This window comes from Felis catus, chromosome E1 (assembly GCF_018350175.1).
Source record: "Felis catus isolate Fca126 chromosome E1, F.catus_Fca126_mat1.0, whole genome shotgun sequence".
NCBI lineage: Eukaryota > Metazoa > Chordata > Mammalia > Carnivora > Felidae > Felis > Felis catus.
The window spans coordinates 22,989,818-23,016,568 of record NC_058381.1 but is presented as its reverse complement, the minus strand read 5'-3'; the positions used below and the strand labels follow the sequence as shown (position 1 = coordinate 23,016,568).

At 38.7% G+C, this 26,751-nt stretch overlaps 1 protein-coding gene across 4 annotated transcripts in view; it reads right to left on the bottom strand.

Moving 5' to 3' along the window:
* AP2B1 (adaptor related protein complex 2 subunit beta 1) overlaps positions 1 to 26,751 on the bottom strand; it is a 127,275-nt gene that overhangs the window by 71,990 nt on the left and 28,534 nt on the right. For all 4 annotated transcript variants that reach the window (XM_023244427.2, XM_023244429.2, XM_023244430.2 and 1 more), the window contains 7 exons: positions 19,358 to 19,548; positions 16,806 to 17,027; positions 15,479 to 15,599; positions 15,254 to 15,349; positions 7,878 to 7,993; positions 7,221 to 7,386; positions 5,658 to 5,756 (listed from right to left, as the gene is read on the bottom strand). In XM_023244427.2, the coding sequence (XP_023100195.1) occupies positions 5,658 to 5,756; positions 7,221 to 7,386; positions 7,878 to 7,993; positions 15,254 to 15,349; positions 15,479 to 15,599; positions 16,806 to 17,027; positions 19,358 to 19,548 (1,011 nt within the window). The remainder of the gene's footprint in view (positions 1 to 5,657; positions 5,757 to 7,220; positions 7,387 to 7,877; positions 7,994 to 15,253; positions 15,350 to 15,478; positions 15,600 to 16,805; positions 17,028 to 19,357; positions 19,549 to 26,751) is intronic.

Below are 26,751 nucleotides of genomic sequence, written 5' to 3'. Positions count from 1 at the left end.
GGAAAATACAGTCTTCTGTCTTCATAGATTAGTAATATTGTTGAGGTATTAAACTATAATACAATTTAATAATGTATGGATGAAAACTGACTACTTTTTACTTCAAATTATTTCTCTTTTCCATTATGTACATACTTAACCAAATGCAAAATTAATTAATTCATTAATTATTTAATTAATTAATTCCTGTGGGGATTCACAAAACTATGTACATCTATGATAGAAGTTTGGAGTCCCCCTATACTCCACAAATTCAAAACACGGCAATAAGGCAAAATGCTACATACAGAATCCCTGGATTAAAGGGTATATGCACCGTAAATCTTTATAGACACACACTTTAAAAATATGGCCCTGTGAGGGGCGCCTGGGTGGCGCAGTCGGTTAAGCGTCCGACTTCAGCCAGGTCACGATCTCGCGGTCTGTGAGTTCGAGCCCCGCGTCAGGCTCTGGGCTGATGGCTCGGAGCCTGGAGCCTGTTTCCGATTCTGTGTCTCCCTCTCTCTCTCTGCCCCTACCCCGTTCATGCTCTGTCTCTCTCTGTCCCAAAAATAAATAAAAACGTTAAAAAAAAAATAATTTTAAAATATGGTCCTGTGAGAAATGAGTGCAAATTTTCCAAAGCGTGAAGCTAAAGAACAGGCAAGGATCTTCACTGTTCGAACGTCGCTATTCTGAGGGCTGATCTGTTAGGCTTACTGTAAGCTGGTCAACACTGCCTCACTATTTATATGGAGGCCACAAAAAATCAGGCCCAGTCAAGACATGTGACATAAAAATCGAAACTTTTTATGATTTTAAGGTGCCATTCCATGTTTGGTGATTCGGAAAATTTGGTTTTGGATCTGCTTTTCTGTTAGCCCCCCTAGTTCCTGGCCAGGATCTGGGAAAATAGTACATTTCTTTTTTTTTTTTTTTAGTCATCTTTATTGAGATAAAACTGACATATAACATTGTTTAAATTTCAGATGTACAATGTGTTGTTTGGTATGCTTATATATTGCAAAATAATTACTGGTGTAGCATTAACTAATATATTCACCATGTCACTTAATTACCATTTCTTTCTTGTAGTGAGAACATTTAGGATCTATTCTTTTAGCAACTTTCAAGTATATAACACAGTAGTAACCATAATCATTATGATGAGCATTAGATCCCTAGAACTTATCCATCTTCTAACTGGAGGCTTGTATCCTTGACCACTATCTCCCCATTCCCCATCACCCCCCAGCTCCTGGTAACCACCATCCTACTCTGCTTCTATGAATTTGGCATTTTTATGTTGCACGTATAAGTGAAACCAACAGCATTGGCTTTCTTTACCTGACTTATCTTCCTTAGCATAGTGCCTGTAGGGTCCATCCATGTTGTTGCAAACCACAGGATTTCCTTCTTTCTCATGGCAGAGTAACATTCTATTGTGTGTGTGAGTATGTATGTGTGAATACCACATTTTTTATTAACAGGAGTGTGACTGTTTTTTGTTTTTTTTTTTTAATGTTTATTTATTTTTGAGAGACAGAGACAAAGCATGAGTGGGGGAGGGGCAGAGAGAGAGGGAGACAGAATCTGAAGCCGGCTCCAGGCTCTGAGCTGTAAATACAGAGCCTGATGCGGGACTCAAACTCATGAACCGTGAGATCATGACCTGACCCAAAGTTGGATGCTTAACTGACTGAGCCACCCAGGTGCCCCAGAAAAATAGTACATTTCTAAAAATTTAAGAGCTTCCAAAATAATTACCAGGCATGCTCGAAAACAGTAAACTGTACTATGCATCAACATTATAACATACCAGGAAAGTCACTCAGTGGCAGATTCTAGGGCCACATCACAGAAATTTTCATTATGTCAGGATCAGGCCCAGGAATTTACATTTCCAGCAAGCAGCACAGGTGATTTTGATGATGGTGTTCTCTAGCTCATAGAGAAGTCTTCATCTTAATTTTTCTTGAACATACTATACAGGGTAATTATTAAAGTCTGGACACTTCTGTGTGTATTCTTAACTGATTGCTCTATAACTACCAAAGCAGAGAAGACAAACCTTTGAAATGAAGCCTTGGATTCAAGGGTTCATTTCCTTTTCCTGTAATAATATTTCTAATTAACCACCATTTTATTTAAAGTTAGAAGCACAGAGGCACCTGGGTGGCTCAGTCGATTGAGAGGCTGACTTCGGCCGGCTTCGGATCTCATGGTTCTTGAGTTCGAGCCCCACATCGGGCTCTGTGCTAACAGCTCAGAGCCTGGAGCCTGTTTCGAATTCTGTGTCTCCCTCTCTCTGCTCCCTCCCCACTTGCACTCTGCCTCTCTCTCTCTCAAAAATTAACATAAAAATGTTTTTATTTAATAAAAATAAAGTTAGAAGCATAAATATTTCACATTACTTCACTGAATTTTCAGCACAGGTTAAAAAAAAACACAAAAAAAAACCCAGTATTAATTAACTCTATTGTTGAAATGGGAAAGGAACAGTATTAAAAAGAAATTTGCTCAGGCACGTCTCGAACCAGGGATGTAGCAGAAATAGAACTCCCATCACCCAATTCAAATGAACACAACTTAGGGATGCTTGGGTGGCTCAGTTGTTTAAGCATCTGACTTCGGCTCAGATCATGATCTCACGTTTTGTGAGTTCAATCCCAGCATCAGGCTCTGCACTAGAAGTGCAGAGCCTGCCTGGGATTCTCTCTCACCCCCTCTGTCTCTGTCCCTCCTGGACTCAGGCTTTGTCCTTCTCTCAAAATAAATCAACTTAAAAAAAAATTAAAAATAAATAAACTTAATTAACACAACTTAGCAGATCACACTGCCCTCAACTGAAATTGGTACCTAATAAGTTATTAGGTTCCTAATATTGGTACCTAACAAGTTATTAGGTTCGTATTTCACAAACTTGGAGGGTAGGGGTGGGGGGCACAAAACAGAGAAAAAAACTTACAGTAGAAAAGACTTATATACCAATGTGCTCTTCTTTTATGGTAACTCCTCAGATCTCATTAACTGGACAGAAAAGGGTTGGCTAGAAAAACTGCTTAATAATTATTTACAACCAAATATGAAATAATCACCTACAATGATCTTAAAACCACTAAGTTCGCTTGCATGTACTGGCTTATGCACAACAGTGCTTCAGAGAGGGAAAGCAAGGAGTACGCAGTCTCAAAGTCATCCCTGACCTTCAGGCTAGAGAAGCAGCACAGCATGATAGATAATAGCAAAGACTCTGGAGCCAGGCTGCCTGGGTTTGACTCCTCACTCTGCCACATACTAACTGGGCCTATGTCTCAGTTTCCTCATCTATAAAATAGGAATAATAACAGTATCAACCATTACTGAGATTAAATTAACGTGTAAAGTCCTTACAAGAATGCCTGGTACGTAGTAAGCACAACAAAAATGGTTATTATTAAAGATTTTATACTAGTCCTTGTACAAAAAGTCTCAATCAGGAATATCTGATGGTCTACTTATACCCTGCCCTAGTCCCAGAAAAGGACTTAGCAAAGCTTACAAAAATGCATCCAGGACTAGAGAGCATAAATCAGAACTAGAAACAGAAAAATGCATGCCACAATGACCTACACATTTTCTACAAGAGATCCTTAAATTTGACTCTAAAGTTTCCAACTCCTATGAGCATGAAATCTAGTTACATAAGCCATTCAGAGGGTCAGTTAACTACATACCTACCAATGCTTAGGAGAATCCAAAACTGGTTAGGAATTTGTTTGATGGAACCTCATAAAGAGAAAAAAACATATAATGGAATAACAAATGACTTTGACAACAGATCCAAATAGGATAGTTTCTCATGACAACCCTACTATTAGATGAATGTATCGGTATAATTTAGTAAATGTAACTTAATTAAGGGTCAGGTACAATGCAGTCTAGATACCCAGCTCTCTACCAGTCTGGCTTGATTCAGTGGCGAATTTTATCTGTAAGAACAGAGAGTCCTTGTATTATTTAAGCAATCCTCCCTAAACACTTTATCTCAGGCAAATTTTGATAAATAACAGGAGATAATCTGACAAGAATCCAAAATACAGCTCTCTTGTGACGCCTTTGAAATAAAGACCCACAGGCCTTCAACAGACCATGGAGATGTAGATAGGGTTGAGAACCGGTGACTACAATGGAACCTACCAAGGACACTTGCTTGATTTTAAGACTATCCCTATCTAGAGATAAGCAGGGAGAGAGCAAGGCCCAAATTCTCTTTAGAAACTTGTTGTAAATCCACCTTAACACAGATACAAATGGGTGATCAAGGGTCTACACTAAGAAGTCTAGAAGGCTCGGGCACTGGGGTGGCTTTGTTGGCTAAGTGGCTGACTTTGGCTCAGGTCGTAATCTTGAGATCCTTGAGTTGTAGCCCTGCATCGGGCTCTGTGCTGACACCTTAGAGCCTGGAGCCTGCTTTAGCTTCTGTGTTTCCCTCTCTCTCTTTCTGTCTGCCCCTCTCCCATTCACGCTTTCTATTTCTCTCTCTCAAAAATAAAGATTAAAAAATTAAAAAAAAAAGTCTAGAATGCTCAATTCAATACAGGTATTAAATAACCACTGCCTTGATGGTTATAGAAATTGCTTTGCTTCAGGCAAAGGAAGATGTTTAAAAGGGAATTTTTTTTTAAAGAAACATTTCAAAGAATGTTTACAAATACATATTAAAGGATGTAAAATTAATAATAGGAAAGATAACAGATAAAAGTACTATGAAAAGATTTCAAATTTTGATTATCTACCACTATACAGAGATGAATAAGAAAAATGATAAACTGAGTATCTAAATCCGATTCCATGTGTCGACACACACCTGAACTTCTGACGGCCTGCTATAGCCAGCCAGTTTTCAAATTCAATTAAGAACATAACGAAATTATGATGAATTGATGATTGCTATACTAGTTACAGTAGATAAAAGAATTGTTTTGATTTCTATGGACTTAAAATGGTGACAATAAATCTGTGGCCTCCAGTTGCCACATTTCTGAAATCAGAACTCATCCTAAGGAGGACCAAAAATATCGAATAATTAAGGAGGCAGCATAAGCACTTTAAAATTACTTAAAGAGAAAGGCAATCAATTCTAGAAGGTAGAAAGAACAATATCGGAGACCTTTGTTGAGGCATTTACCAATATTAAATCATTGTACTTTCATTTAGAAGGTGAAATTAAGTCACCCAGAAGGAGTGAGACTTAAGTGAGTCACCCAGTACTGTGAGACTCAATGTCATTTTTACACTGTAGGTCATTCATTAAAAGTAAAATATCTAAGTTAAGCCCATCTAAGTTCAACAGAAACTGGAGCCGGTTCATTTAAAAGCCACCGAACTATAATTCAATGTTATATGTATAAGAGGCACTATTTTTATATTTTAACAGGATCTAAAGACTGCGCCCTTTCCAATTAAAATCTTCCCAAATGAGGGGTGCCACACTGGCTTAGTCGGTGGGGCATGTGACTCTTGACCTTGGGGTTGTGAGTTCAAGCCCCAACTTGGGCATAGGGCCTAGTTAAAATAATAAGTGAATAAATAAGTAAAAATAAACAAATCCCCCCAATTGAATCTTCTCAGAGTTTCATGATTTCCTCAATATAAAAGCAGACAAATCAAACCCATGCTTTTTCTAGATTTCATACCTGTGTTGCCAAACTCAAGACTTGCTGTACCAGCTCCTGTGTTTCTGATGGTTTCTTGAGAAACAGCTTCACTATGGCAGTAAGCAGAGTGAGCTGCACCTATGGGGATGTAATTTAACAGATAAAGTGAAAAGCATTTACATTACCCCCTACCATTATTTCCAAAGTAGTGCTTACCCATCTACGAATTACTACCTGGTCTTTCTAAGCCTGGGTGGCTCAGCCAGTGGAGCATCAGACTCTTGGTTTTGGCTCAGGTCATGATCTCAAGGTTGGTGAATTTGAGCCCAGCATCAGGCTCCACACTGGCAGTACGGAGCCTACTTGGGGTTCTCTTTTTCCCTCTCTCTCTCTGCCCCTCTCCTTGCTCATTCTCTCTCTCTCAAAAAAATAATTAAAAAAACAACAACCCAAACTCACTAGCCTCTTGTCCCTAAATTGCATTTTTGGCACAAAAAATTGCTTATTTATTAAATCCTTTATATTCATTTCCACCAAAAGATACAACTTGGGGAGAAATTAGGGAATTATCTGTCATACTAGGGCAAGAGCCAAAAAACAGTAAAACTATGCCAGATCACAGCTAATTAAAAATGGGCTGCTGAAGGGTGCCACGGTGGCTCAGTTGGTTAAGCTCTGGTCATGATCTTGTGGTCCATGAGTTGGAGCCCCGTGTCAGGCTCTGTGCTGCCAGCTCAGAGCCTGGAGCCTGCTTCAGACTGTCTCCCCATCTCTCTGCCCCTCCTCACTCACACTGTTTCTCTCTCTCAAAAATAAATAAACATTAAAAACAATTTTTTTAATGTAAAAAAAAATATGGGCTGCTGAACCATACACAAAGCTATAGGCTTGTATGTGTTCCTTGCATAGGTCTATTAAAATTACTATGGTGGATTACATACATGACCTTCAATGTGCAATGAGTGCAAATGCCAGGGGAAAAGGGTTTTATAATTTATCTGCTTCTCTGTGCCCACAGTTCCAAGGTCAGGTCTCTCCATTTTGGTAGAGGAGAGACAGAAGATGGGAAGAAATCTAGCTATCCAGAGAATCTTTTCAAACTGCACATGCCAACCCTCACCGCAGCTCTAAGCGAAAACACCTGCTGGAATGAGCCACAACCATTACGAACAGGAATAGGTCATCATCTTCCAGTGACAGAAAATTAAAAAGTGCTAATTACTGCTCTCAGCCATTAGTTGTTAAAGTGTGGTTCTGGACCACTAGCAGCAGCAGCACCCTGAACCTGGTAAGAAATGAGAATGCTTAAGCCCATCTCAGACCCACTGAGTCAGAAACTCCAAGGGTGGGGCCAGCAACCTAACCTGTGCTTTAACAAACTCTAGGTTCACTAAAGTTTGAGAACCACTGGTCTAAGGCAGATTTGCTCCCTAAGAAATCAGCACAATTGAAAAGGTCACCAGTTCTCAACACACACACACACACACACACACACACACACACACACACACACACACACACACACACCCCTAAGTGCTCAACCTTTACTTTCCCTGAAAATTTCCCCAAAAGATCTGACACAGGACACAGGTGAGAACTTACCTGGGTGCTTTCATCATGAAAACCTTCCAGGAAGCTCTCCAGTAACTCATCTGCATTGTCAATTCTCTCAGCATATTCTCCCACAATCCAAATCATAGCTGCTCGAGCATCTGGTTCATCCAGCGAGTCTAAGTTCTCACACAGAGTGGCAATGATGCTTTCATACCTGATGTAACAAAATCAACTATAGTTATTGAGGGCACAACTGAGAAGTGTATTTAACAATGAAGGCTAAAAAAAAAAAAAATGACCAACAAGGTACCCTAAACCAAACCACCAAACTATAAAGGCTTTTGGTTAAGAGAATGCACAGGCTCGGGGCGCCTGGGTGGCTCAGTCGGTTAAGCGTCTGACTTCAGATCAGGTCATGATCTCACAGTTTGTGAGTTTGAGCCCTGCGTCGGGCTCTGTGCTGAGCCTGGAGCCTGCTTCAGATTTGGTCTCCCTCTCTCTCTGTCTCTCAAAAATGAACATTAAAAAAATTTTAAATAAACAAAAGTTATTTTTCATAAGGTATCCATTTTAATAGGATTTTTAACAAAATATCCTATTATGACCAGTTACATTACAAAGAATAATTTATACCTAGCCAATTTCAAAGTGCCTTACACATTGCCTATATGGTTGGAAGAAGAGGGTAGAAGTACTTGTACATACTTGTTGGGGTATTTCCGAAAGATGTCCCTGATGACAACAATTGCCTCTTGGACCACATAATTCACTTTGGTCTGGATGAGATCAAGCAATGTGCTCACACAGCGCTCTGCAGATTGCTATGAAGAGGAACACAATAAATGACAAGTCAGACGATCTCTCCAATAATGCAACCTCAATATAAAAATAGCTTTGTGACATACATGTGCACCAACTAAGCTAAACTAAAAGATCAGGCACCTAATTTGACCAAGCTACACTACAGGCTAGGCTATCTGATGGAGATACACAGAATTTCCAGATAAACCCCAAATTTTATTCATTGCAAAAATATACTTGACAAATGAGTTGGATCAAATGATAGTTGTATCATCTTGGATAGCCAAGATAATAGAAATGAGAAGAAAGAATATGTCAAGGTAGGAGGAAAGAATAAGCCAAGGTAGATCTTTATCTGGAGTTCATGGCTTTAAACCTCTTGAAATGAGGGGTGCCTGGCTGGCTCAGCTAGAGGAGGAGCATGCAACTCTTGATCTCAGGGTAATGAGTTCAAGGCCCATGCTGAGTGTACAGATTACTTAAAATTAAAATCAACCAATAAAACAAACTTCCTGAAATGAAACTGCCAAATTGCATATGTGCATATAAGCATATTTTCCAGGGAGAGGATTCATAGCTTTCATTATATTTTCAAAGTTATCTGTGGCTCAAAAAACTCTTAAGGAAAATTTGCCATCTTTTGAACTATATAACTGAAAGTCTATGGCCTCAGATAAACTGCAATTTTCCACAGCCTTTAGTTCATCTATAAAATAGAATTGGATCTATTAACCTTTTATTAATGAAGGGAATATGGGAGAATACAAGTGATAAAACTAATGTACTGAAACTCTAGGTCATAGTTTTTTTTAATTTTTTTTAGCGTTTATTTATTTTTTGATAGAGACAGAGCATGAGTGAGGGAGGGACAGAGAGAGAGGGAGACACAGAATCCGAAGCAGGCTCCAGGCTCTGAACTGACAGCCCAGAGCCCGACGTGGGGCTCGAACCCACGAACTGTGAGATCATGACCTGAGCCGAAGTTGGATGCTTAACCTGCTGAGCCACCCAGGCATCCCTAGGTCATAGTTTTTAAAAAGGGAAAGGTTTCGGACAAGAGACCCTAAAAATCAAAGCCTAATTTATCATATCTCATGATGCACTCTGATGGGTCACTCCATTAGATGCCTCTTGATAAGATGCAATACAAAGTACACAGCATCAAAAGAGATACTTTTGCCTAACACTGAACATGAACATTACCAACCCTCTAGATTTAATTATTTACAGGGAATGACAGAATGAGATAAACAACATCACTAAACTACACCAGCAAAATCCAGACTCTGGAAAACTGTATAAACCTAATGATATAATCACTTCAATACATGGCACCTCAAGGAAGTAAGACTTAAACATAGTAACCAAATGCAACATGTGAATCTTCTTTAGATTTTGATTTGAACAAGCCAACTATAAAAAGACAACTAGGGAAAAGTGAACATGTTCTGGGTATTCAATGAGATAAAGGATTATTGTTAGTTGTTGGGTATAGTAATGGTATCATGACAATGTATTTTTTTAGGGACATACTCTATTAGATACACACATTGGACTACTTTTGTAAGATCATATCTGGGATCTGCATTAAAATACAATAGCACTTGGGGCGCCTGGGTGGCGCAGTCGGTTAAGCATCCGACTTCAGCCAGGTCACGATCTCGCGGTCTGTGAATTTGAGCCCCGCGTCAGGCTCTGGGCTGATGGCTCAGAGCCTGGAGCCTGTTCCCAATTCTGTGTCTCCCTCTCTCTCTGCCCCTCCCCTGTTCATGCTCTGTCTCTCTCTGTCCCAAAAATAAATAAACGTTGATAAAATACAATAGCACTTGGGGCACCTGGGTGGCTCAGTCGGTTGGGCATCCGACTTTGGCTCAGCTTCCTGATCTTTGGGACTCAGTCCCATGGTGGGCTCTGTGCTGACAGCTCAGAGCCTGGATCCCGCTTTGGATTCTGTGTCTCCCTCTCTCTCGGTTCCTCCTCCACTCGCAATCTCTCTCTCAAAAATAAAGAAAGAATAAAAAAATTAAAAAAAAAAAAATACAGTAGCACTGGGGCACCTGAGTGGCTCAGTTGGTTAGGGGCCTATTTTATTATTATTATTATTATTATTTTTAAATGTTTGTTTATTTTTTAGAGAAACAGAGCATGAGTGGGGGAGGAGCACAGGGGGAGGAAGACAGGGTCTGAAGCAGGCTCCAGGTTCCGAGCTGTCAGCACAGAGCCTGACGCAGAGCTCAAACCCACGAACCACAATATCATGACCTAAGCCCAAGTCGGACGCTTAACCGACTGAGCCACCCAGGTGCCCCAGGTGTCTGACTCTTGATCTCAGCTCAGGTCATGATCTCAGGGTTGTGAGTTCAAGGTTGGGCTCTGGGCTGGGCGTGAAGCCTACTTAAAAAACAAAAATACAATAGCACTTCATTCCCTTGAAGAGTAAGGGAGAAGATAAAAACAGCAACATGTTGATACTTGTTCAAAATGGATGATGTGTAAACGACAGCTCATTAATCAATTTCACTTTAGTGTATGCCTGAAAACTTTGGAATATAATCTTTTAAAGGTACGAAGTTAAAACCACTCCAAGCAATTTAATAAAAACAAAACTGCATCTTGAGGCTATATGATGATTCTGTTGCACCATGAAATGATTCTGCCATCTTTTATGTATTTTTTCCATTTTTGGATTCTATTTTATTCCTTTTCAGCCAGTAATTCCTGTGTGGTTACTGCAACAGCAAAATTAGAAAAATTTATCACATATAAGTTGTGATAAATTATAGAGTATGTAGGATATAGACTGCTGTAAGTTCTAAATTATCATAAATAACATTGGGGCGCCTGGATGGCTCAGTTGGTTAAGTGTCTGACTTCGGCTCAGGTCATGATCTCACGGTTCATGGGTTCGATCCCTGAGTCAGGCTCTGTGCTGACAGCTCGGAGCCTGGGGCCTGCTTCAGATTCTGTGTCTCCCTCTCTCTCCGATCCTCCACCACTCATGCTCTCTCTCTCTCTCAAAAATAAACATTAAAAATTTTTTAAATTATCATAAATAACATAAATGAAGTGTTTAACGCAGAGTTTGATATGAAGTTAACATTTAGTGTGCCCTTTGTATCATTATTATAATAAAGACAAAAGGCTATTTCCCATGATGCATCAATATCTGAAAAATAATTTAAGTCTGGAACAGTAATTTTTTTTTAATCTTTATTTCTGAGAGAGAGAGAGAGAGAGAGAGAGAGCGAGCGAGCAGCGGAGGAACAGAGAGAGAGGGAGACACAGAATCTGAAGCAGGCTCCAGGCCCTGAACCATCAGCACAGAGCCCAACGCGGGGCTCAAATCCACAAACTGTAAGATCATGACCTAAGCCAAAGTTGGACACTTAACTGACTGAGCCACCCAGGCGCCTCTGGAACAGTGATTTTTGAGCAAATTGTCATCTCAACCATATTGCTTTTGATTAAAGAGGAAAACACAAAACACCTACCATTAAAGCAGTATGGCAGAAGAACAAGATTAAACATCCAATCACTGTTCAGATAAAAAAAGTCCAGAAACAGAGAAATACAGAATATACACTTATAAAATTTAGTATAAGACAACATTTCCTACCAGTAAGGAAAAGATGGTTTGGTCTGGTGTTTGATCCTCACCCTCATATTTTTCACCAAAATTCTTTGTTTTAATTATTGAAAATATTGTTAAATGTAAAAAATAAAATCTTTGCCATAAAAGTAGAAAATAACAGTGGGTTTTATAGAAGTTTGAGGTGAAGCACAATCTTCTAGGTGTACCACTAAAGAACCCCTGACAACAAAACAGAACTCACTACACAAGGAAACGTAAACTTCTGTGAATCGCAACTTCAAATGAAATCAAAAAGAAAACAAATTGGGAAAACAACTGCTACAAAGTGAAGGATTAATATCTTTAATTATAAGAGATTTTTAAAAAATCACTGTGGAAAAGATAACTCATTGGAAAAAGGTGCACAGGACATGAACAAGTGATTCCAAATGGCTAATACATGAAACAATGTTCACCTCCACTAGAGATCAGAAACTTGGTTATAAGGTCCTCTTTATGTCATTATTTGGAAAAAGAGCAGGAATTTTAAGGTCTTACAATAAGAGAAAGGCTAAATAAATTAGAAGCAATCACACATCATGTCTATAATCCACTAAAAAGGATATAAAATGCTAATAACACAGAAAAATGTCCATGCCTAATTCAATAAAAAAGGCAGACCACAAAAGTAAATAGCATTTTTAGAATCATCTCATTTTTGTAAAAAAGTACACTGGTGTATGAAAGACTATATAGACAAAGATTTAAAATCATGTCCATATCATCTCTGGGAGGGTAGAACAGGGGTAGGAGAAAACAGTGTTTTATTTTCATTTAAATTAGCTTATATAATTTTATGTAGCAAACACATATGGTTTTCCTAGCAGGAAAAATAATTTGTTTTTAAATTAAGGGATGAGACACATATCAGTATCTTACCCTGATCTGTAGTAAATACCACAGAACAGAAGACTGGGAAGTGAGAACTTAGTGCCTTAATCTCTCTGAAACAAATAAAATCAATTGACAAAGAAAGACCAGGGGTTTATCTCTTCCTTGAAGAAACAGGTATACCCTGTAAATACATATAACTTTGTCAATCACACCCCAAAAAAGCTGGGGAAGGAGTGAAGTAAAATCTACTAAAAAATCAGGCAAAAGATAGGCAAAAGTTATGGGAAAAAACAGTACTATTGGACTGCCTTTCTAATGCTATTTATTGATTGAGCAGCTTACTGCTTAATCTTTAACCTAACCAACTTAATAACAAAATTGTACATATTTTTTCACTTCAGAATACTTACAGCAACATAGAAACACTTATCTTTACAGTTATAAAAATACAACTCAAACTCTTAAAGACACCCTAAACTTGCTAGGTAGGCCCTTCTCTCGCAGCTTAGCATTAAACTAATATTCATTTATTTTTCATTTGTCATATCTCTGAAACCAACTACACATTAAAAAAGGTAAGAGGCCCTGAGAGAATGCAGCAGCATTCTTGAATGCAAGCAGCAGCTTGGTTCAGAGGCTATACAGAAAGTCTACTATAATTCCCTCACTGGTTCTTCCCCCTTCCCGTGAATGCTTTATTAGAAACAGACCATCATTTCTTCTCTGGCCCTAATAAGTGTGTTTGGGCTAGGCACCTCTTTCCAACCGATAACCTTCGTGACCGAATCAGGTCTAGAAAAAGTGCTCCAGCAAATCCAGGCAACCTGAGATAAGAGAGCACTTGCTAGAAGGCTAATCTTACGTTTCCAAAGTTCATTCCTCACATGCTCTCATATTCCTACCTGGGCATCCCAAGTCAAAGGAAGAAGTGAAAGCCATCAGAAGTTTATCTCTTCCAGATTATGGACTACTTTCCCATTAGTCACAATACATGGCATTAACAGCCTCTAGGAATACAGATGGAGAACACTTTCTAATAATTTCAGTGATAGAAAATCTCTTTTAACTTTGGAATGAGAGATAATTTTGTATGACTCTAGAGCTTTGCAAAAGAAGTGAATAAGGTGATGACAGACTGGCAATGAAAAGCACAAAATGACTCTTAATGCTACCAAAATCTCCGAAAATTATCTAATAGTAAGTGGGTGGCTATACTTCAGTAAGAAAAGAATGTGAAGAATGGTGACAAAAGAGATGTATCAAGATCCAATAAATAGACTTCCTATTTCTCAGTGGAGTAACAGAGTGTATTAAATATCTGAACTAAGCGATCAGAACCAGAAGTAATTAACTTCTGGTTAAATGATTTATCAATGGTAACTGCACAAAGCAGCACTGTCTTAATAAAAGGAAGGCTAATTAGGAACGTGGCTTTCATAGATGCTTCTCTGACACAGCATCTGTTTCCTTCTGTTCCCATGAAGCACTGGACATACTGTGCAAATTATTTTAGTATCCTTGAGAAATCAGATGGTCCAATCCTCTGACTCTAAGCAGAACTGCATAGAGTCAAGTAGCAAGAACAAATACGGAGTTCTGAATCCACTACATCATAGCAAACAGACGTTTTCATTAATTTCAACAAATTCCTGAATGATGAAAAACAAATGGGAGGACAATATGGAGAGCAATATAAGCTATAGCCCATTAACACCTACTGGAAGGCTGCAACCAAGCTAAAAATTAATCCCCCCTCTCGGGTCACAGAGAGGCTCTTTCAGAGGACTTCCAAGTGAAAATCAACTCCCTGCCCTAAAGCAGAAACCTGTTGGTCAGCAGCCCTGCCTGTGCTCACAGAAGTCCTAATGATCTTTTCTGTTATCTCATTCTTAAACAATTTAAATGGGCTGTAAATTACTATAAGCATGGTATACACCTCAATTAAAAAATTATATATAGACCTGCAACGGTCACCATACAATACTCCAGACAATTAAATTTAAACTGCAGAAACAAAACACTGTAATTCATATTGTCAGAGACTCAAGAAACTATGGCAATCACACAAAAAGGAATGCTATTAAAGAAGACTAATAACAACAAGGAGCTATGAAGAGAAGCTATATGGAATGATGGCTGTGCAAAGGCCAAAAAAGCAGTAAGCCAGACTGGGGCAAGGGAGAGGACAGAGGACTGAAGAGACAAGGGATTAGGACAAAAAAAGGCTTACACACATTTGATACTATGCTTGAAAAGTTTGGATGGAAGAAGATAGGGATGCAATGAAGACATATAATGCAAGAAAAAAAGAAAGGCCATTATAGAAACTCCAGAAAAAATAAAAGTCTCTACAGGAAAGAAAATACAATCATTTGTATTCTACTGGCCCTAAATATTTGGTCATAATATGCACGGTGAGTTTTCTAACTTTTAGTCAATAGAAAAACAAATGAAGGCATATTATCTCAATTTATAAAGATAATCAATACAGGAGCAAAAAACCTCATGATATAAGTATTGGAGAATAGGATGGTTCAAGTAGGAACGGTGGGGTACATGAAGAAAGGTACTTACAGCACAAAGTTAACAGATAATGTGTATAACTGGTAAATCAATAAATACCATTAGCATATTATTTAGAAACATGGGAGTAGTCAAAATAACTGAAACTACAAAGAGATAAAAATGATTCCCTCTGGGAATTTTACCTATGTGCTTTATTATTTTAATAAACTTAAGAAACCCATTTTAAAGAAAGGAGTGAAGAGAACACTCCGAATCCTGTAATGTGATCACAACTACACTAGACACTTGCCTCCACTTTGATGGCACACCGCCCAATGGCCCGCACAGCTTTGCGAACAAAGTCAACATCCACCTCTGTGGCATATTCCTTTAATTCTGCCAGAACCTGTTAAAAATCCAGGAAGTAGAAAATCATTAAGGATTCTCAAAAAGCAATTTCATGGCCTTGCTTTTTCTGAAGGCCAGACCTTAAGAACTACGTGATTTATAAACCTGAGTCTGCTTTACGTCTGACCTGAGCAATGTTGGCTTGGGATGCCAAACGAATCATGATGTCCAATTTCTCTAGTTTAACATAGATGGGATCATTGTACTTCACAAAGAAGACTTTGATTTCCTGCTTCAAGATTTCAGGCCTGCGGTACACAGAAACACAAGATAAGGAAGGCGAGGCATATATTGACATGTCCTTTTAAGTCTGTATTAATATCTAATCTGTGTCTCTCTGCTCTCTATTCACTCCTCCCCATCCCCAAAACCTCACAAACTTCCTGTACATCCCTCTAACCAGTTCCCCTTTTGGTAGAAATTTTTTAAGGGTTAGGGTACATACTGTTAAGAACTGCTGGAAGAACAATCTGGCTCTAAACTACAGCCTGAACTGTATGAAGCAGGCACAAGCTGGTATACTATTAAGAGGCCCTTCAGAAAACAAACTACATTGGAGAGCAGCACTATGTATTACAGGGACACTCCAAAAACAACTATTAGCCTCCTCACCCTGGACAAGCTGCTTGCCATTCAACATTTTCATTTCCATACATTAAAAAGAACTTAGTGGGGGGGGGGGGGGGTGCCTGGGTGGCTCAGCTGGTTAAGCATCCAACTTTGGCCCAGGTCATGATGTCACAGTTTGTGGGTTTGAGGCCCATACCCGGCTCTGCGCTGACAGCTCAGAGCCTGGAGCTTGCCTCAGATTCTGTCTCCATCTCTCTCTCTCTCTGCCCCTCCCCGCCCCGCTTGTGCTCTATCAAAAATAAACAAACATTAAAACAACAACAGCAGCAGCAACAACTTAGGGGCGCCTGGGTGGCTCAATCAGTTGACATACGACTCTTGATATCGGATCAGGTCGTGACCTCACAGTTCATGGGATCAAGCCCTGTGCTGGGCTCTGAGTTGACAGCGTGGAGCCTGCTTGGGATTCTCTCTCTCCCTTTCTCTCTGCCTCCCCCCTGCACACATACTCTCTCTCAAAAATAAATAAATAGGGGTGCCTGGGTGGCTCGGTCGGTTAAGCGTCCGACTTCGGCTCAGGTCATGATCTCACTGCTCATGAGCTCAAGCCCCGCATCGGGCTCTGTGCTGACAGCTCAGCACAGAGCTGAGTTTCGGATTCTGTGTCTCCCTCTCTCTCTGATCCTCCCCCATTCATACTCTGTCTCTGTCTCAAAAATAAATAAACGTTAAAAAAATTTTTTTAAAAAGTGTGATCTTTAAAAAAATAAAAATAAACACTTTTTAAAAATAAAAATCAATAAAACTTAACACTCTAATATTGATATTATTGAGCTTAATTCAAAATCACAAACACTTTAATCACCAATTCTTGGTTTCCCAACCTTTTCTGGACAATTAGATTGATATTCCTCAGGGCGACGTACTGCACCTCTGGCTCCCCAGACAGCAAAGTGACAAGCGGAGGGGCCAACTTCTTCAGCAGCATATTGTAGTAGTCAGAGTCCTTGGGTAATAACTCCAGAAACTTCATCAGGACTTTTACTGCTGAAAGCACCACTGCCGAGTTGGCATGAGATAGCCGGGGAGTCACACGCTCACAGATGCTGAGGGGAAAAAAGGAAAATTAATATCTTGAATTAAAATTTCTTTGTTCAATCCAGTCCATGATGTAATGTGTCAGAGTACCATAGCCCCAGTATCAAGAAACTAGAGAATCAGGAAAGTCAAAGCTCTATGTGTAAACAGAACTGGGATCCTATACTGCAGCAAACTACAGGCAAACTACAGGCAGAGCAGAGACATCAGAAGACCTCAGGAAACCAGCAATAAGGGATGCTCAAACTGCAAGGAAACTAAGCAATACCCAAAATACTTGAGGCTCACACCACTTACCTTCCTGTTTTATGGTCGTAGGTCTCCCCATATTCCATAAGGGCTTCCTGCCTCACAGACTATTTCTCCTCAATTTATAGGATGTCAAATTAAGTTTTAAGAGTTACTTCATAGTGAGAGATGCCAGCCATCTGTGACTGAAGGTGTCATTATATGATGCAGAAGGAAGGGAGTTGACCAGGAAAACTACTCAACTCCTTGCCTTCATGATTAAGGAAATCTCTGAAAAAGTTTGTAAGTTACAGAACACCACTGCAATATTCTCCCATACCTTTCCCCCATTCTCCTAGCCCCTGCTACCTATGCTTAAAGGCTTCACTAAATCTTGAGTATTTAATTATCTGTTGAGGGTTCTTCAGAAATTAACCTAATTTTGATAGTTCTTGGTCAACATGAGAGGTGAGCTGATTATATGCAGTTAAGGATTCAAGGTAATTAAGTTGGGATCCTCTCCCTTCCTCCTATATCTAATTGGCTGACTCTCTGACCTCCCTCAGCTCTTGGGTCTTTACACAAAAGCCACCTTCTCAGCAAGGCCTTTCTTGACCACCCTTTGATAAAACACAATTCCTCGTCCGCAAATGCCCAGCATTTTTTTAGATCTCCTCCCTACTTTATCTTTCTCATTAGTACTTATCAGGCTCTGATTTATATATTATATATTATATTATATTATATTATATTATATTATATTATATTATATTATATTATATTATATTATATTATATTATATTATATATACTTCTGCACCATCTCTCAGGATAAATGTTCCACGAGGGCTACGATTCTGGTGACAGTGTATCCTCAGCGCCTGTAACAATGCCTGGCAGGCATCATAGCCTCAATAAATACTTGCTAAGTGAATGAACAAGAAGTGTGAGATGTCAATGATCAACAAAAAATAAAATTTTACATGAAGTTCTTTCCATAAGATACTTGTACTTTAGAGGATGGAAAGAAACGATCAGGGTGAGTTTTAGTCAGGTCCAGAGGGAACAATTTCCCAGACAAGTGAAGAGCACTTACATTATGGTAGCTTGAGATTCATCCAGGCAAGGAAGGTTCTTATCTACATAATTAAAATACGTCAAAGAGCCACCATTTCTTCAGAAGTACTTTACCTACTATAGTGCCTATATGCACAAAACACTCAATAAAAATTGGTGATAATGCCAATCCTGTAAACTGTGTGTAGGTGCATACGAAATTTAGTAGTCAATTTGTGATAGTGAAAGAAAATTTACAACAGTGAACTTGGTAAAGGGCTGAGCACAACAATCCAAGTGCACCTTCCAAAATCTTCTCTAAATTCAGACTGACGTGATTTCTGTATCTAATGGAAGACATCACATATTTTGCAGACTTGAATACATTTTCTCTATTACTGAATGATAGGTATAGTTCAGCTTAGTAACTAGTATCCAGCCACTTACTATGTATCTCATAAAATGAAAAGTTTGTCACTATGGTGAGAGACACTCAAAAACCTTTGTGTACCAAATGGCCAGAAACTGCTGTATGGGAGATGTGGAACCACGATGAGGGAGATTTCAGCAGAGGGTAACTACAATATTCAAACAAGAAATGGAAAATACACATCTCGGGGCACCTGGGTGGCTCAGTCAGTTAAGCGTCTGACTTCAGCTCAGGTCATGATCTCACAGCTTGTGGGTTCTAGCCCCATACCAGCCTCTGTGCTGACAGCTCAGAGCCTGGAGCCTGCTTCAGATTCTGTGAATCCCTCTCTATCTCTGCCCCTCCCCTGCTCACACTCTGTCTCTGTCTCTCAAAAAATAAACATTAAAAGAAAAAATTTTTTAAATAAAAGAAAAATACACATCCCTTAGGAAGAGTTATTTGTGCATGGTTCACTCCACCACCTATAATGTTCCTAAATCCAGTGACAAAATACCATGAGGATAGCAGTATCTGCCCCACAAGCGACTGATCTCTGCCAACATAAGAGACCCTTACTCTAATATAGACAGAACTTATTCAAGCAGGCAAGTCTCCCAGATACTATCCAAGAAAACAGACTGACCTCTGAGCTTCCCGGTCATCTTTAGGGTTGTAATTAGAAAGGCAGTCCAAGATGAAAATCTGGCCCCATTCAGTGCATTCATTCAGGGCTGTCAGCAGCTTATTAATGTTCTGTGGGTTCAGATCGAGTAGGTTGCTGTTTGGGTGAGATTCACTGATTTCAGACAATGCTGCTACAGCATTAGCCACCACCTGGGAAAGAAACAGACATGACCTTGATTTACCAAGAACAGTACAATTATAAATAAATAATCTTCTCTGGACCACTTCATAGATCTCAACTCATAACCATTCCTGAACATTTTACCCAGTCAGCTAGAAACAGATAGACTGCTTTCAAAACATATTACACCACCAATGATGGTATATAGAGCTTCTTAGTGGTCAGGAACCCAGAATTAAAACAATTCACGTATTAGCAGACAGTCACACAAGTCACACATGATTTACTGTTAGAACATTAACAATTTCAATAGTATTCAACACTATCAATACAATCAAGACATATGAACAGTTATAAGATCAATGAAGTTTAAACACAAAACATGTACATTAGGCAGGCAACGGACAGAAAAATCTAGGCTAATTATAGAGCTGTATGGGTATGCATGTAAGGGGGAGTGGGGAGGTGATACTGTCAATCATATCATGAGTCTCAGAGTAAGAAATTATGAGCTTGAAACCCTAGTTCACTATTGATCATGTCTGGAGATGTTCCTCATCTGAAAATTGGGGATAATTTAATCCACCTCACAGATTAGTTTTAGTTTGAGGCTCAATCAGATGATATATGATATACATATGTGCTTTCTATAAAGCCTTATGCAAATTTAAGGTGGTACTATTACCATAACTCTTCAAGGCTAAGTTGCACAGTTTTTCATATCAACATCTCTGAAACTAAGATGCATTTAATAACCAAAAGCATGTTAGTTTAATAGGAAATACATTTCTTTCTAGGTAATACAAAAAATAGCACATCTTATAATCAATGCCATCTCAGACTCAAAGAAATATGGTGCCTCAAATGTAACCTTTTCAGGCAATATGACATATGAAAAATTGTTACCAAATATAAGAAAGTACACTTGTATCCTGACTTACAGATCTGGGAATCCATACTAGTTTCAAGAAAAAGTGAACCTTTATCAAAATTACAGATTATTCCTGATATAACTAATAAGTCTATAGCCAGTGAATATTTAAAGTATTTTAAAAATTGCAAAAACACACAAAAATAAAAACACACAAGAAACCATACTATGGCCCTATACAAGTGAATTTAAAACCACACTTTAAAAAAAAATTTTTTTTTAATGTTTATTTTTGAGAGAGAGAGAGAATGTAAACAGGTGAGGGGAATAAACAGAGGGACACACAGAATCTGAAGCAGGCTCTAGGCTCTGAGCTGTCAGCACAGAGCCCGATGTAGGGCTCAAATTCAAGAAACACGAGATCATGACCTGAGCCAAAGTGGGATGCTCAACTGATGTAGACACCCAGGCGCTCCTAAAACCACATTTTTTAAAAGTAATCTGTATGGCCAACGTGGGGTTCAAACTCACAATCCTGAGATCAAGAGTTGCATGCTCTACCAACAGAGCCAGCCAGGCACCCCTATAACCCCATTTTTCAGTGAGGCTTCCAGGTGTTACTAAAAACAAGCAAGGTAAAGACTGAATCCAAATATTCTCTAAGTATCAATGAGATAAGAGATAGCAGCTTCAGTCATATATATTAAAATTGTTCAAATGTCAACTCATTCTTAGTTCTCACTGAAGTCCCTTGTTAAAAGCTTAAGAAACTAAGAGTTGTATCCTTTTGCCAGCAAGAAAAAGGGGAGAGGCGGAGAGACAGAATCCCAAGCAGGCTCCATGCCATCAGTGCAGAGGCCGATGTGGGGCTCAAACCCATGAACCGTGAGATCATGTCTTGAGCCAAGATCAAGAGTCGGACGCTGAACTATGCCCCTCAGCTATTGATTTTACCATCCACCTTATCTGAGTAGTTTGCGGGCTATCCCAGCATTTATCCTAGAATATAAATGTCTAGACAACATGATTTTTTAATCACATAACGTAAGTCTGACAACATTCATAATTACATAAAAGGTATGATGCCATGAATGGAATCCTCTTCAGCTATAATTTAGTGATTACAAAATTCCAAGATGAAAAATCAAAGGCTCACTTGTAAGTATGATTATGGATATAATATGATTTTACTGCTATTAAGACAAATCAGGAAGAATTGTCTAGCCCACATACCACATGGTAGCAGGTATGAAGTTCTTTTCTGATTTAATTTTTGTCTGCTAACATCAAGCATGGGATTTAGGGAAAAACAAAAGGCATGAAGAGTGAAATACTAATCCTCTCCATCATCTCAGGTGCTGTACATGCAGGGAAAAGAGATTTCCCATGTATTCTACATTTGGATTGACATTATATTATAAAGGATCACAATGTCATATCAGAAGACCAAATGCCTGTTTTCAAATTGTTACTGACAACACATGCCCAATCTTGGTTACCAATTGTCCAAGATAAGATGTCCTACCACAATTTACCAATTTTTGCTATTAAATCCTTTTGAAGTTAGAAAAATTACATGTTAAATATAAAGTCTGTTAATAGGAAATGTAGAAAAAGAAAAGGTCAGAATTTAGGGAATCAAAAAAAGCAATGGAGGAAAGAGAACAGAAGGATGCTGAACAGAACGAACAATTAGAATTCCCCTGTCATTATCATAGGCAATTGGAAATTAAACCAAGTGTATAATGCGGCTAATGAAGTATATGTTCTGGTGGCAAAATAAGGCAATTTCCACTCATTATCACATTAAAACAAAAAAGGAAATAGGGAAAAGTAAATCTCATTAAAAGATCCAGAGAGACCAGATTATAGGATTACATTTAGAAAGGCCTGCATTGAGAAAAGAGATTACTGCCGAACAGTCACTGAGCCAATGGCCAACTAGAGAAAAATGCATCCCCAATAACAAAATTCCACAGTTCCTCTAAAACTTCTCCAAGTTCCTCTGTTCTGTCTTTCCACTCTCAACTCCTAATCTTCACAGGCTGTTATGATTTCAGAAACATACTACGGGTGGGCCTGTAGGGACTGAGTAGTAGTCTTCTGGTCGTTAAGCCACATTTCTCCCACTCTAAAGGAAACTTAAGCTAGTCACACCAACTCTAAAGTAGACAGAGAAAAAAGACTGACTTCAGGACAGCAGCTGGGTGGTTACAGTAACAGGACAATTCACTTGTTGATGTTTATACTCTGCTTGTTTGGAATTTTGCACTATTTACACAGCACATATATTGTCTATTTGTAAAAATAAACTTTAAAAATAACAGATTAGAATTTAAGATCTACTTCCTCTTTCCAGAAAGACTTCTCAAACAGTAATCCAACATAATAAAGAAAAAAAATCTAACCCTTGGAGTAACTGCCTTAATATACCCATGTATTAAAACAAAGGTTAGGGAGCACCTGGGTGGCTCAGTCGGTTAAGCGTCCGACTTCGGCTCAGGTCATGATCTTGCAGTCCGTGAGTTCGAGCCCCACGTCAGGCTCTGTGCTGACTGCCCAGAGCCTGGAGCCTGTTTCAGATTCTGTGTCTCCCCTTTCTCTGACCCTCCCCCGTTCATGCTCTGTCTCAAAAATAAATAAACATTAAAAACAAAACAAAACAAAACAAAAAAACCCAAAGGTTAGGTCTCTTTCACTTGAACTATCACTTTGAATTTGAACTAAGACTAACATGCATAATATTTCTCCCCTGGAAAACTGGCACTTCTCTTAGGAAACACTGCCAGGAAGAGAACAGCCTTTTAACTATAATCTTAAAAAAAACTACAGTTCCCAAAAAAGAAAGGAGCTTCTTTTTTTTTCCTTTGTATTTTTTTAAGATTTTATTTTTAAGTAATCTCTACACCCAACATGGGGCTTGAACTCACAACCCTGAGATCAAGAGTTGCATGCTCTGCCAACTGAACCAGCGAGACAACCTAGAAAGGAATTTCTAAAGAAGCTTTGCTTTAAAAATATAATTATAAATAGGGTTCCTTAAATGAGTTTTCTCAGTACATTAGTGGATTTATAAAAAGTTGGCATATAGGTTACAAAGGAACACATACACAGTGTAAAAAAATTTTTTTATTCATCTTGCCTCCCAATTATGGTGTTTCTTGGGATGACTGCAACTAAACACTTCTCCCTACCCCACCCCCTAATGTAATGTGTATACTTTATAGATACAGATATTAAACACAAACATCCATATACACATTTATATACAAAACATATAGATACATATAAAATCACACTCCATACTAGACACATCTTTCTCTGCCTTAACTACAGACCTCTCTTCAGTGTGACAGTTCCTTATGGACCCTTGGAGCCAGCGGAGCTTTTTTTAAGGTAAGCAAATTGTGTTTTAACTTACTTTATACCATACCTAATAGAGAAGGCTGCGCAAAGAGAAAAAAAGACAGTAACTACTGAAATGTTTTGAGCACTTACTATGTGCCATTAATCCTCACAGCAACTCTGAGGTAGTAGCTATCAAAATCCACCTATTACAGATAAGGAAATAGGCTTTAAAAATGAATTTATAAATCAATTTAGAGAAGTTAGTGACTTGTTTAGTTGACACAGCTAGCAAGGGATAGTGCTCGAATATGAACTCAAGGTTTGTGTCTGCTTCCAGTTTCTGAGTAATAATCACTCTGCGTTCAGCATTTGCAGAATTTCCAGGAGCTGTGAACTTCAGCTGGGAGAAATGGAAAGAAACATCAGAGGTGGGGGAGGATAATATAATCAAAGCATTATGTCCAGGCAAAGGTGACATGCCTTTATACAAGGAGACTTATACAAGGAGAAAAATGTATTCTTCTACTTCATATATTTCAGAGATAATCATATCCTGACAGCACTTAAAGAGGCAGGATTTACTATCCAGCTATAAAATCTGATTTATAAGCTACCTCTATCTGATATGCATCAATTATAAGGACGTAAATTTGACCTCATTTTTTTTTTTTAAAAGGAACAAGCTAGAGCTGCAGGTAGGGTTAAAATAAAAATGATCCTGTAAAAAAAGAAATCTAGAAGGGAAATCCAGATCTCCTGTGGGACTGGAGTGTCACAGACAGAAGCTCCTTTACGAGAAATCTCTCACACATGTCCCTGTCCCTTTGAATGACTTTCATCCTGCACTTTCATTTCCATAGCCTCAGAACCCAAGAAAGACATCACTTTCCAGTACCGTGACTTCTCCCTATTAACTCAAGTACTATTTAGAGGACTTCCATTTCCAGCAATGACCTTCAAGGTCACATACTCTCTATCCAGGTTTATACTTCAGTTTTCCTGTTCAATTTACAACCCTTTTGGTTGGTGCCCCTAAAGACTGAAATCAAGTGAAAGCATAATAACTGACCAAAATCTATTATGCTGAAATATACATAATCTTGCTTTCTCCTTTATAGAGTTGCTTCAACTGACATGTGAAAGCACAAGGCAACATGTATTTCTTCCAAGCATGTTTCAGTCCTGATCATCTCCTTAAGGACACAATGACTATGTGGCACCACATAAGTAAAACTTAGAGCTCATACTTTTACCCAACACACTGTCCAGAATGCCAATAGATAATATGCCAACTGTATTACATCCTAAAATGTGCCATTTTCCCCCCTTCATCTTCCCATGAATAAGGAACTTGAGTCAACACGTCTGCCTAGTTGAGTCAACACAGCTCATGATGACAAGGAAGTCTGTATACATGGTAACAATTAAGATTCACAAATAAGACTCAATAGAATTCATTACTTAAAGTGACTTAAGATATGGTCTGACAAAATGCAAATATTCTCACATCACAAATAGGTATCTACAAATAGACAAAAGGCACTCCTAACAATCAGGGTTAGTGGGCCCACAGACCCTGAAATTACACTAGAGCAAGCTGCAACACAAACCAAAAATGTATGACCATACCAGTTATCTCCCTATGAGAACAAAGTAACCCCCTGCCACATTAAAAGCCTTGAGATCATGGGGCGCCTGGGTGGCGCAGTCGGTTAAGTGTCCGACTTCAGCCAGGTCACGATCTCGCGGTCCGTGGGTTCGAGCCCCGCATCGGGCTCTGGGCTGATGGCTCAGAGCCTGGAGCCTGCTTCCGAGTCTGTGTCTCCCTCTCTCTCTGCCCCTCCCCCGTTCATGCTCTGTCTCTCTCTGCCTCAAAAATAAATAAACGTTAAAAAAAAAAAAAAAAATTTAAAAAAAAAAAAAAAGCCTTGAGATCATCCTGAAGGGAACACTGAGAAAGGAATGAGCTGTGATCTTTCAGTATTACTATGTACAACAGATCCACTTTTCAAGAAGTTGCTGATGAACTGCTTTAAAGGGATTTCCTGGAAAAATTAACTTTTAAAAGTAATTCTGCAATGGTGTAGTAAGTAACACTGTAAACAGACCTAGCTTCGTTTGTGGGTAAGCTGCCCCCAGAATTACCCTAAAAACAATGTCTGCTTTTAAATAAATAACATATACAAAAGAACTAAATCTTTTAAGAATAAATGTGCAATTGAAAAATCAACCCCTTTAAACTTATTAATCTCCAGCAGCACAGTGACTATACAATATGGACCATAAATGGCAGTTATATTGTGGAGGGCTCTCTCTGCCAGGTTCAGGATTAAGGGCTCTGCAAGCTCTCCCTCCTTAATGTTCACAACAACCCTACGAGAAAAATTTTATTTATCACCTCTACTATGTAGATGAGGATGGAAAGAAGTCCAGGGAGCCAAGAAATGATAGAACCAGCATACAAACCCAAGTCTGTCTGGCTCAAGAGTCTGAGTCTTAACCACTATGCTATCCAGTACTGGGGAGAGGAAAAGATATCATTTCATAATTACAAAGCACTTTTCTGTTTTTGAGACACTTTCATACAGAGTGAGTCAACTCTTTATAAAAAGAAGTGATTAAATACAATTTGGTATTTTGGATTGAATCCTAGAATAGCAAAAGGACATTTGTGTTGAAACAGGTGAAATTCAAATAAAATCTGTACTTTAGTTAATAATAACGTACCAATGCTAATTTCTTAGTTTTGACAAATGTGCCATGGTTATGTAAGGTGTTAACATTAAGTGAAAGTGACTGAAGAGTATATGAGAACTTTCTGTACTATCTTTGCAACTTTTCTGTTATTCTAAAATTATCCCCCCTAAATGAGCTTATTAAAAAAAAAAAAAGGGAAGAAGAAGAAGAAGAAGAACAACAACAACAACAACAACAACTCAGGGGTACTTGAATGGCTTGGTTGGTTAAGGGTCCTACTCGTGATTTGGGCTCAGGTTATGATCTCACAGTTGTG